The sequence below is a fragment of the Aquarana catesbeiana genome, linkage group LG03 (genome assembly GCF_042186555.1).
Source record: "Aquarana catesbeiana isolate 2022-GZ linkage group LG03, ASM4218655v1, whole genome shotgun sequence".
Lineage (NCBI taxonomy): Eukaryota > Metazoa > Chordata > Amphibia > Anura > Ranidae > Aquarana > Aquarana catesbeiana.
The window spans coordinates 531376411-531388878 of NC_133326.1; the positions used below are offsets into that span (position 1 = coordinate 531376411).

The 12468-nt window shown below is 46.9% G+C and overlaps 1 protein-coding gene across 1 annotated transcript in view; it reads left to right on the plus strand.

Annotated features, from left to right (window-relative positions):
* Positions 1-12468, plus strand: part of VWF (von Willebrand factor) — a 363569-nt gene that overhangs the window by 135398 nt on the left and 215703 nt on the right. Inside the window, exons 24-25 of the mRNA XM_073621285.1 lie at positions 814-927; positions 1028-1184. Of these exons, the coding sequence (XP_073477386.1) occupies positions 814-927; positions 1028-1184 (271 nt within the window). The remainder of the gene's footprint in view (positions 1-813; positions 928-1027; positions 1185-12468) is intronic.

Consider the following 12468-nt stretch of genomic DNA (forward strand, 5'->3'; position numbering starts at 1 on the left):
GCCTGGACACCCCTGCAGCCTGTCACAGCTCGCCCCTCCGGGCTCTCCCTGCCCTGTCCCCGAACTGCTGCGCTGCCTGAGCCCACCCCACTGTCACCGCTTCACGGGTGGGTGCCGGCCTGACACCCCCCCAGTGTGTATCACCCAGGGCGGAACGCCCCACCCACCCCCCAGTGGGTACGCCAGTGACCCTGCAGAGTGGCAGCTTACATCTTAGCAGTTTAGTCCCCAAATAGCTCTTTGCCTAGATTCAGTTCTCTTTTTATATGTTTTGTCCAGTAGAGGGAGGTACTTTTCAGAAAAGCCCAGGAAAACTTGGTTAACCTTTACCTACCAAACAGCACCACCTCTGCTGGGCAATGTTAACTAAGTAATGCAATTTACACAGCAGAAAATACATTTTATTTAAATTTAATTTAAAGTACTGAAAATAACCAGAACAAAAATACCTCAGTCAGCACCTGCATTACATGCTCATGGGCAAATGTAGTTCTGAGGGTATGCATACATCAGTGGAAATTGACCCCTGAACAGTTGTCTCTGCAAGAATTTTACAAGACCTGATGATGATGCTGTCACAGGTAGAAACGAGAACAGGTAATACCTGATCATATCCCTAAAGCTAAACAGGATATGCCATGTAAAATAGAAGAACAGATGCAAAGGTGCCCTTGAAAAAAAAATTGTAAAAGTTTCTCTAAACGAAATATATACTATTTTTCTTACTTAGAAGAGAATGTAGGTTCCTTGCAAAGCATGGAGAATTCTGTGTAATTGCTAAGTGTTATAATACTTATTATTCTCCTTGTACAGTTCTCCACTGCGGTGTCCATGCCACTCTGCCAAGACAATGTTCTGAAACAGGCAGCAGTAGAACACGCCTGCAGCATCCTGATAGGTGACATCTTTCTAACATGTGAGAAACTGGTATGTATATACACACACAACTGAATCAGCTTTGGAGTAACAATCAGGCCAGAAATAAACAATTAACTTTTTTTCTTTTAATTGCTACTTTGTTCTGTAGGTGGATCCAACACCATATTATGAGATTTGCAAGTATGACACCTGCACTTGTGAATCGATTGGCGATTGTTCATGCTTTTGTGATTCTATAGCAGCTTATGCACATGCATGTGCACAGAAAGGAGTGGTCGTGCAGTGGAGATCATCACAACTGTGTCGTAAGTACAAAAAAAATTCATGTTTCTATCCTACTGAATGTACTGCTTCAAACTTCATGACCACAATGTACTGGCACAAAATGTGACAAGCAACCACAACTAACGATGAACAGCTGGTACCACCAGGCTTGGTTGAAAAACATTTAAAGGAGCATTCCAAATAAGACTGATATTTCTTTGATGGAAGGACCTTTGTTATGGAAATGATTTAAGAGCTTCAATCGAGCTCAAGGTTATCTGCTGCTGTCTCTAATTTGAAAAGTGTGGATATGCATGCATATAAAAGTAAACACTCTGAGACACGCTCAGAATTGCTAACTCATTACACTTCTGATTTATTCAAGGCGGTGTTAATGTTTTATACACACAAATACGTCATTGCTATGTTAGTCTAATAGGTACATCTCATTGGTTAAGATAGAAAAGAAGATGGATAATTTTCATAACGAGGTTTGGTTCTCTTTGGTCTTATCTTCAGTTCCACGTTCTTTTGATGTGTGGGAGGTAGGGGGTACACGCCATCTTGAGAAAATATAGGAACAGAGCAAATCTGTGTACTTATATAATGAGTAAGGAGAAAAATATGTATGCACATAAGAAAATAGACATTTTCAGATTACTATTATCTACATCACATTCCTTCACAATCCCCCCTAAAATGACTATTTTCTCTTTTCTGTCCCTAATACTAAAGGTCCCACTTTTTAGCCTGGCCCTTCTCCTCAGCAACTCTTTTAGGCTGTATATAGAATTGGGCAGCAACTGTTCACTTCCTTCCTCGATACAGCTGGAGAGGTGCAGTCAGGCGCTATCTATCCCTATAACCCTATAGGACTGTGAGATTATGGACAGGGAGTGACTGTAGAGGAGTGAAGGGTTTGTCATCTTCCATCATAAGGAGGTCCTCTTCTTCTTGGTGGAGAAATGTAGGTGTGCTATTGTCTACAGCCTTGCTCATTAACTTTTTTACAAAAGGTAGAATACAGCATACAATCAGGGCTAAAAGAACCAGGATTATTAATACCGTTACCCGTATCTGGGCGAGCACCTTCTGCCACCCACTCATCCAGCTAAAATATTGGTCCCATGGGTCTGTGATACCTGAGTTCTTCTTCAACTCCAGTGACAGATCTTCTAATTTCTTTATAGCTAAAGTAACCTTACCATTTGGGCCAATATTATCAGGAATGTATGTACAACAGGTTCCCGTTTTTTCCTATGATTTTACAAAACACCTCCTTTCCCAGATAGCACCATGTCTAAGGCCATCCGGTCCTGGAACGTCATGTAGGAAGTGGGGGCTAACTGATCAGAAATTCCCTGGAGGGCATCTTTAGAGTAATTTACAAATCTCTGTTGGTTATAATATGTGTAGTGTCAGGTCACCTAGTGGCTGGGTGACAGATGTACACCGTTGGGATCAGGAGTGCACCGCAAGGTAGTGGACCCTAGCACTGACTGCTGCGGATTGTACCCTGGGAGGTTCAGGAAGCAGGTCTACTGGATCACTGACACAGATCCCACTGGGAGCTAGAGCATAGATTCCCCAGGGCGCGGAGTCTAAGAGCCAGCAGGTGTTCACCAGAGCCTCTAGTGGTGAGGATGGACTGCGCTGCAGTCTGGCTCCAGGTCGCGGCCCCCAGGGTCTCACAGCTCACGCTCACGGTAGACTACAGGAGAAGAGGAAGGAGGCAGCAGGCTGGAACATCAGGGTCACAGGCAAACAGGGATGGTCGGGAACAGGCCAAAGTCGGTAACAGGAATCAGATGTAGGAAACACAGCAAGTACACATAGAGGCTAACACACAGTGGTTGATCAGCACTGCTGGCTTGCAGTGCACAGGTTAATATAGGGTTCCCTGATAGGGCCTGGGGTGGGGCCATGCTTAGAGGGGAGGTTACAAAAGCAGTCAGGTGAGGGTCAGCTGGTCTCTAGAGATGAACACATGGAGACAGGTATGCTGATCGACAAACTCTATTGCATAACCATGACATGTAGTTAATCCAATCTACATTCTTGCTGACAGTTGTTATGGGGGTCAAAGACTCAAAACCAGCTTTTACCTGATCCCTGGATTTAAACTCATCAGGGACCCCCCTTGTAACCCCTATGACATGTATGTATACATGAGGATCAAAGCTTCCGGAGAGAGCTGCTCGCTTCCTCCTCTGACTGTGTGCTGGGTCAGTGTATGTATCAGGGGTATCTTTGGTTAGGATATGGGGCTTTCTATTTTCATCTTTTTTTTTTTTTTTTTTTGTCTAATACACTCTGTGGTCGCCCAGTCTGGCCCTGTGTTCCAACCCACTGGCCCCCACAGAAACCACAACTTTGTCCCCAGTAACTGTCTGTGTGGTATACATATATGTCCTTACCGTCAGGGATATCACTGTACCAATGGCATCACCATGAAGGGTCAAACGGACAAGGTACTATGTCACAGTAATCTAAGGTAAAGGTGGTCACATGTGTACCTGAAGAGTTACACCAAAACGTAATTATGTTATCATTTTTGTGATGGCCACCTCCTGGGCCCCTCCCCCCTAGATCAAACAGAAAAAGGATATGCAGCACCCGAAAACACGCTCTCCTGCAGTGATAAGCGTGCATTCAGGTGTTCTTCCTGGCCAACTTGACTGAGGTGGCTGTGGTCAGCAAAACTTGGAATGGACCATCATAACTTGGCTCAAGTATCTCCAGACAGTAGTTGGTGTGTTCCTGTATCTAATTCAGGATCTGGAATGGAAGAAAACACCTGGACATGCATTCAGGTTAATTCTCGTGATAATGTGGTTAAATAATTAGTCAACACATCAGACTGTAACTGTAACTGTTGTAGAAAGTAACAACCAAGTCTGGGAGCTGAACCAAACAAAATTTCATAAGGGGATAGGGCATGTTTCCCCTGGGGGTGTGTCTGACACTGAACAGGGCAATGGGCTAACTGTCTGGCCAACTCATGTTAGTCTCTTGGGCCATCTTTAACATCCTGTTTTTAGTGTCCCATTCATCCTTTCTACCTTCCCGCTACTTTGAGGGTGGTATGGGATGTGTAGTGCCAACTGAACCCCCAGTGTTGCCCAAATCTCTTTTGTAAGGGTTGTTGTTAGGGCTGGTCCCTGATCTCTCAATATTACCTCTGGGACCCCAAATCTACATACTATCTCACTCAGTAATTTCTTAGCTGTGGTCCTGGCAGTCATGACCACTTCCACTAGGGCGTATTCGAATCTGCCACTTCTTGGCACTTGAGAATGATCAATTTGCATCCTCTGGAATGGGGTATAGGGCTTTTGCCAGGTGCTTCTTCTGTGCTTCTTCTGTGCTTCTTCTGTGCAGCCTGGGTTACATTTGGTGCAGATAATGTATGATCTGCAGAAGCTGTCGGTCAGTGGAGTAACTCTTGGTGCAACACTTGTTGATAAGAGAGTTCATAAAAGTCTTTGTCAAGTGGGCAGCTCCATGTGCCCATTGCACCACGGTTGGGTACATACTCCTGGGTAGACAAGGCTTCTTGTTGCACTCGAATAGTCCATTTCTGAGAGTTGCTCCTCTCCATTTCCAGCTTTCCTTCTTATCCGCACTTGTTGTTTCCTGTAGTTCTTTTAGATAAACTCTGTCCACTGGGAAAGTCTGTAAGGTAAGCACGGGGTGGTCTTCTTCTACCACCCTGCTGTCCACTTCCCGTGGACCACCAGCTGTCTTTTTGGCAGCTGAATTGGCTAGATGATTGCCTTAAGCTTCCTTTGAGTTCAGTTTGTCGTGTGCTTTTACTCATAATAGTCACTTGGGTTGTGAGAAGCAAGGCATCAATCAAGTTTTTACAGGTGTTCCTGCAGCCATCAGGAATCCTCTGTCTTAGATAACACCATAATCATGGGCAATGCTGAAAGCATATCTTGAGTCCATATGAATGTTGGCTCTTTTTCCCTCTGCCCATTTACGTGCTGTAGTAAGTGCTTACAGCTCTGCATCCTGTGTAGACATCACCGGTGGTAAGGCTTCAGCTTGTAGAACAGTGTTTTCAGTGGTGACCGCGTGTCCTGTGCGGTCACGGGGGTGACAAGTCAAGACTCTACTCCTCCTCCTCCCCCCCTCGAGAAGTGGAAGAAGGGTGGTAGGGTTCAGTGTTTGACAACTTAATAGAGTAATGCTGTCCAGTAGGAGGGAACACAGGAGTCTCAAGTGTCTGGTAGTGGACAAGTGTTTCGGCTGGATCTTGGTTGAATATGGCAACAACGTCATGGGGAACAAGCAGAACGAGGCAGTGTCCGAGGACCAAGTTCAAAGTTTTGTCAAGCAAAGCTTGTGTAGCAAATCCAGCTCGCAGACACAATAGGCCTCCTCTTGCTACCGCATCCAGCCGACAGGAATAATATCCTATGGGGCGTAGGCTGATGCCGTGTGATTGGGTGAGTACACCTGCAGCATGTCCCAGACGTTCGGATACAAAGAGCTTGAGCGTTTTGTCGTAGACTGGGAGCCCTAGCGCCGGGGGTGGCGCACTCAAGGGTTTCAAACTTTAGATATTTCTTCAGGAGACATCTGGAAGGGTCTGATTGCAGAGCATCAGTAGGAAGGCTTCTGGAATCCATGCTCTGCACTAGGAAATTAGTCCAAGGAAGGCATGAAGGGATTTCTGACCTTGTGGCAGTGGGGTGTCAGAGATTACTTGCACCCTGTCTTCAGTGGGGTGTCGTGTCCCATGGGACAAACAGTGTCCAAGGAAAATGACAGGTGTTGAGCACCACTGTAATTTGGGCTTTGAGACTTTGCAGCCCTGGTTGGCAAGATAGCACAATAGGCTTTCTGAGGTGACCTCAACAGGGGGTAAGTCAGCTGCACAAAGGAGAAGGTCATCAACACGTTGGAAGAGAATCACTTCCGGGTGTTCCTCTTGCTATGTGTCAAGGATGATAGCCATAGCTTTTGCAAACTGGCTTGGAAAGTTCTGTGCTCCTTGCGGCACAACTGTTTAGGTATGTTGCCGTTTCTTTCCGTGGATGAATGCAAAAAGGTACCAGCAGGAGGGGTGAGGGTGGACACTGAAGAAAACGTTTGTAAGGTCCACCTCTGTGAGGTACTTTGCAGTCAAAGGCATCCACAGTAGGTACCTGGTTCTCTTTTTAGGATTCTCTTCTTGGGGTTATTGTGGTTTCCGGGGCAATGAAGCGCCCTCTTTTAGCTTGACTGAAACTGGTGGCACCTTTAAGTGACCGTTGTCTTCCGGTCCTGTGGACCATAGGCACGCAGGGATTCTGTCAAGTACTTCCTGCAGTATTGAACTTGAAGTTTTTGCTTCATTAAGTGTCATCAGGAGAGGCTGAGAACACAAAGCAGATGAGTCTTCTAAAGATAGGGAAGTATGTAACTTCACCCCCCCTTCAGGCGTGTCCTGATTGAGGCCTGTAGTCTGGACAACACATCAGCTCCTAGTAGATTCAAGGGACATGTAGAGGACACCACAAATCTGGCAGCAAATCAGGAAGTGGACTGGAGCGGGGCAACCCATCCATTCCTACGCAGGAAACATCAATAGTGGAAAGGAAAGAATTATCAGGCAGGTCCACAGCCCTCAACACGCTTCTGGCTGTACCCGTAGAAAGGTGGTAGGTTTTCCTTGTATGGGTAACGTGACTTTTGCTAAGGGTCCCCCAGTTCCACTTGAGGACACTGCCATAAGGGGTGACACGGGTTTGCCCATTTCCTAGTGAGAGTTGGGGCGTGGTGGTGGTGGTTCATGTCCCCGTTGCCCTGCATAGGGTTCCCTGCCTCGTCTGGGACATCTTGGGGCTCTGCATTCTTTCTTTATGTGGCCCCGTTTCCCACAGTTGTAACAGGTGATCCTTTCCCTGGTATTGGGCAGTGGTGGTGGACGAGTGTAGGTGGGATCTTCGTCATGGGTTACCATGAGGGGCGTTGGTTTTTTACCTTTTTGATTTTCTATACCTCTGGCCACCAACAATAAATCAGACATTTTCATTGAATGGTATTCAGGGCGGGCCACCATCAGGCCTTTTCTGATATCCTCTCTGAGCCCTGAAACAAAAGCAGTTGATAACATGTGTGTGTGTGCCTTTATGAGTCTAGCATGATACTTCTTCACAGACTCCCCTTTATCTTGGGTAATATCTTGGATTGTGGTCTTCTGATCCGTCAACTTCTCCTTTGCCCAGTCGTGGAGTTGTGCACAGAACTCCACGCCTGAGGTGTAGGAAGTGGCACTTGTCAGGCAGGCATCATTGAAGGCCATCTGCATGACTGGCCAAAAGACATATCCTGCTTTGATTTGGCATAGGCTGATCAAGTCTCTCCAAGCAGCTGAGTAAGTTTCTTGTATCTGCACTATCCTGTGGTAGAAGGGAATTGGCTGCTTCTCTGGGTCAGGCAGACTTGTCACTAAGGCCGCTGTTTGTGATAGAGTAAAAGCGACATACATCACTGGTGCCCCTTCTGGTAACCGAGACTGTTGTTGGGGCAGGGGCTGACAAGAGGCACTGTTCTTTACGGTTGCCAGCATGTGTTTGAGATCCTCTCGGAACTGAGAGTCTGGAGCCGGATTGGGGGTTAAATCAGTGGGTGGCCTTGCTGCCTGTTGTCGGGCTTCCCACTCAGATGCTTCTTCATCATTAACATATCCGGCCTGGGAATGTGATGCTCCCGTATTGAGGAAGACAGGTGTGTGGTATGAACCATCTTGGTTTAAAACAGCGAGGGCTGGGTACAGGCTGTTTAAGCTTACTGGGTGTACCAAGATGGCCGCCGGCAGGAAGTGCACTGGACTGGGTAGAAAGTGAAGGCATGGGTGCACTAAGATGGCCGCCGGGCTGAGTTGTCACAGTGGGTTGTGCTTGGGTAGTGAGAAAGAAGTGGTTGTTAGACGGAGGGCAGTGCTGTCCCTCCCCTCCTTTGTTTAAAGTTCCAACATATCATCAGCTCTGTGATACACATACATAATACAATCGCCATCTTTCTTAACTTCCTTTATCCAATTTTCTTTATCACACAGGATTTTTCTCCCTGTCTCTTCAGCAACATAACTTTTGCCATTTCTTTCAACTTTGTTAACTATTTCAACATCTTCTTTGCAATATCACTTTCTTTTCCTTTTTTTAAAAGAGAAAAATCACTTTCTTTTCCTTTTTTAAAAGAGAAAAATCACTTTCTTTTTTCTCTCGTACAACCAAGGGGTTAATATTTTTCTCAGCGTTCTTATCAGCAAATTCCTTTCTCCGGTTTAGAGTTGTTCTGACCCATCTCCCCCTCCTCTCTCAGGGCCTCCTAAGACGTAACCAAGGTCTCTAACTCTGTTTTGTTCGTCTGCCACAGTCTCAGCTGACGGTTTGAAGGGGGAATGAGGACAACTAATGGTTTGATGACCCTCCTCTCTGGCTCTCTGTTCTATCACTTCGAGGGTCTGCCCAAACCCCCCTGTCACCGGGTAATGTACGTTTAATCTCAGTACAAGCACGTCAGGGGTAGTAGGGAGCAACGGCTTGTGACCCAACAGATCCTTCGGGTAGCCTCCTTCTCTGTCTTTCACCAGTCCCCACCCCCTCTCATGTATAGCAAACAATAAACCACAAATACACTCAGGACAGGACATTACACCTGCCACTCTCTGAACCGTAAAGCCTCAGCAGGCTAAGATAACCGCAAGGGCAGACCACCCTGCAAAAAATAAACCCGTTTATAGACGTTTTTTCTACAGCTCTACACCAAGAGGCCGACAACTCTTCTTGGGGTGAGACTTCTGTAACACTTTCAGACTGCAAAGCCAGCAGCTGAGATAACCCTCAAAGGTTCATTGAACCTAGAGTACACCCGTCTATAAACGACTGCTACAAGGAAACTATCTCATCCCAGAGGCCGACAGCTCGTCTGGAGATGAGACCATACATTCACGCATGTAGCACTTTTAGACTGCTGAGTTTCGTAGCCCAAAGAATGGCAGACAGTGAACAAATACAGTCAGCAGAAACCCATCAGCAGGTTCGTTAAACAACCTCAGGCGAGGAAATACCTGCCTCTAAGACAGTCTCAGCATACCGACAGAATCCAGCCGTCAACCGAAAGATAAGAGAGTCGTACAGTGGTAAGAATATAAATCAACTCACCGGTACTGTTAGGGCTGCGCAAACCCCACTCTCATTAATCAGTTAACGCCCGAATGCTTGTCGCGGTATAACTTCGACCGTAGCCTGAGGTCCCGGGTTTCGGCACCATCTGTTATGGAAATGATTTAAGAGCTTCAATCGAGCTCAAGGTTATCTGCTGCTGCCTCTAATTTGAAAAGTGTGGATATGCATGCATATAAAAGTAAACACTCTGAGACACGCTCAGAATTGCTAACTCATTACACTTCTAATTTATTCAAGGCGGTGTTAATGTTTTATACACACAAATACGTCATTGCTATGTTAGTCTAATAGGTACATCTCATTGGTTAAGATAGAAAAGAAGATGGATAATTTTCATAACGAGGTTTGGTTCTCTTTGGTCTTATCTTCAGTTCCGCGTTCTTTTGATGTGTGGGAGGTAGGGGGTACACGCCATCTTGAGAAAATATAGGAACAGAGCAAATCTGTGTACTTATATAATGAGTAAGGAGAAAAATATGTATGCACATAAGAAAATAGACATTTTCAGATTACTATTATCTACATCACATTCCTTCACACCTTCATGGACATAATCAGCCACTGTGACAGGAGCTCCAGAAGCAAAACCTCTTTAGCTGAGTTATTAATTGTAAGCAAATCTGTATTTAGTCCATGCAGGGGAAAGTAATAGATTTGTTTTAATTCCTGTCCAGCAGCAATATTCATCCTTCCTTTGCTCTCCTGCAGCTCTGTTCATACACCAGGAGTAGGGATGAGCTTCGAGTTCGAGTCGAACTCATGTTCGACTCGAACATTGGCTGTTCGCAAGTTCGCCGAACAGCGAACAATTTGGGGTGTTCGCGGCAAATTCGAATGCCGCGGAACACCCTTTAAAAGTCTATGGGAGAAATCAAAAGTGCTAATTTTAAAGGCTAATATGCAAGTTATTGTCATAAAAAGTGTTTGGGGACCTGGGTCCTGCCCCAGGGGACATGGATCAATGCAAAAAAAAGTTTTAAAAACGGCCGTTTTTTCAGGAGCAGTGATTTTAATAATGCTTAAAGTCAATCAATAAAAGTGTAATATCCCTTTAAATTTCGTACCTGGGGGGTGTCTATAGTATGCCTGTAAAGGGGCGCATGTTTCCTGTGTTTAGAACAGTCTGACAGCAAAATGACATTTTGAAGGAAAAAACTCATTTAAAACTACCCGCGGCTATTGCATTGCCGACAATACACATAGAAGTTCATTGATAAAAACGGCATGGGAATTCCCCAAAGGGGAACCCCGAACCAAAATTAAAAAAAAAAAAATGACGTGGGAGTCCCCCTAAATTCCATACCAGGGCCTTCAGGTCTGATATGGATATTAAGGGGAACCCCGGCCAAAATTTAAAAAAAAAATGACGTGGGGTTCCCCCTAAATTCCATACCAGACCCTTCAGGTCTGGTATGGATTTTAAGGGGAACCCCGCGCCAAAAAAAAAAAAAAAAAACGGCGTGGGGTCCCCCCAAAAATCCATACCAGACCCTTATCCGAGCACGCAACCTGGCAGGCCGCAGGAAAAGAAGGGGGGACGAGAGTGCGGCCCCCCCCTCCTGAACCGTACCAGGCCACATGCCCTCAACATTGGGAGGGTGCTTTGGGGTAGCCCCCCAAAACACCTTGTCCCCATGTTGATGAGGACAAGGGCCTCATCCCCACAACCCTGGCCGGTGGTTGTGGGGGTCTGCGGGCGGGGGGCTTATCAGAATCTGGAAGCCCCCTTTAACAAGGGGACCCCCAGATCCCGGCCCCCCCCCTGTGTGAAATGGTAAGGGGGTTCTTACCCCTACCATTTCACGAAAAAAGTGTCAAAAAATGTTAAAAATGACAAGAGACAGTTTTTGACAATTCCTTTATTTAAATGCTTCTTCTTTCTTCTATCTTCCTTCATCTTCTGGTTCTTCTGGTTCTTCTGGCTCTTCTGGTTCTTCCTCCGGCGTTCTCGTCCAGCATCTCCTCCGCGGCGTCTTCTATCTTCTTCTCCTCGGGCCGCTCCGCACCCATGGCATGGGGGGGAGGCTCCCGCTCTTCTCTTCTTCTTTTCTTCTCTTCTTCTCTTCTTCTTTTCTTCTTCTCTTCTTCATTTTCTTCTCCGGGCCACTCCGCAATCCATGCTGGCATGGAGGGAGGCTCCCGCTGTGTGACGGCGCTCCTCGTCTGACAGTTCTTAAATAACGGGGGGGGCGGGGACACCCGGTGACCCCGCCCCCCTCTGACGCACGGTGACTTGACGGGACTTCCCTGTGACGTCATGGGGAATGCCACAGGGACGTCCCGTCATGTCCCGTGCGTCAGAGGGGGGCGGGGTCACCGGGTGGCCCCGCCCCCCGTTATTTAAGAACTGTCAGACGAGGAGCGCCGTCACACAGCGGGAGCCTCCCTCCATGCCAGCATGGATTGCGGAGCGGCCCGGAGAAGAAAATGAAGAAGAGAAGAAGAGAAGAAAAGAAGAAGAGAAGAGCGGGAGCCTCCCCCCCATGCCAAGGGTGCGGAGCGGCCCGAGGAGAAGATAGAAGATGCCGCGGAGGAGATGCTGGACGAGAACGCCGGAGGAAGAACCAGAAGATGAAGGAAGATAGAAGAAAGAAGAAGCATTTAAATAAAGGAATTGTCAAAAACTGTCTCTTGTCATTTTTAACATTTTTGACACTTTTTTCGTGAAATCGTAGGGGTACCCTTACCATTTCACACAGGGGGGGGGGCCGGGATCTGGGGGTCACCTTGTTAAAGGGGGCTTCCAGATTCCGATAAGCCCCCCGCCCGCAGAACCCCACAACCACCGGCCAGGGTTGTGGGGATGAGGCCCTTGTCCTCATCAACATGGGGACAAGGTGTTTTGGGGGGCTACCCCAAAGCACCCTCCCAATGTTGAGGGCATGTGGCCTGGTACGGTTCAGGAGGGAGGGGGGGCCGCACTCTCGTCCCCCCCTCTTTTCCTGCGGCCTGCCAGGTTGCGTGCTCGGATAAGGGTCTGGTATGGATTTTTGGGGGGACCCCACGCCGTTTTTTTTTTTTTTTTTGGCGCGGGGTTCCCCTTAAAATCCATACCAGACCTGAAGGGTCTGATATGGAATTTAGGGGGAACCCCACGTCATTTTTTTTTTTTTTAATTTTGGCCGGGGTTCCCCTTAATATC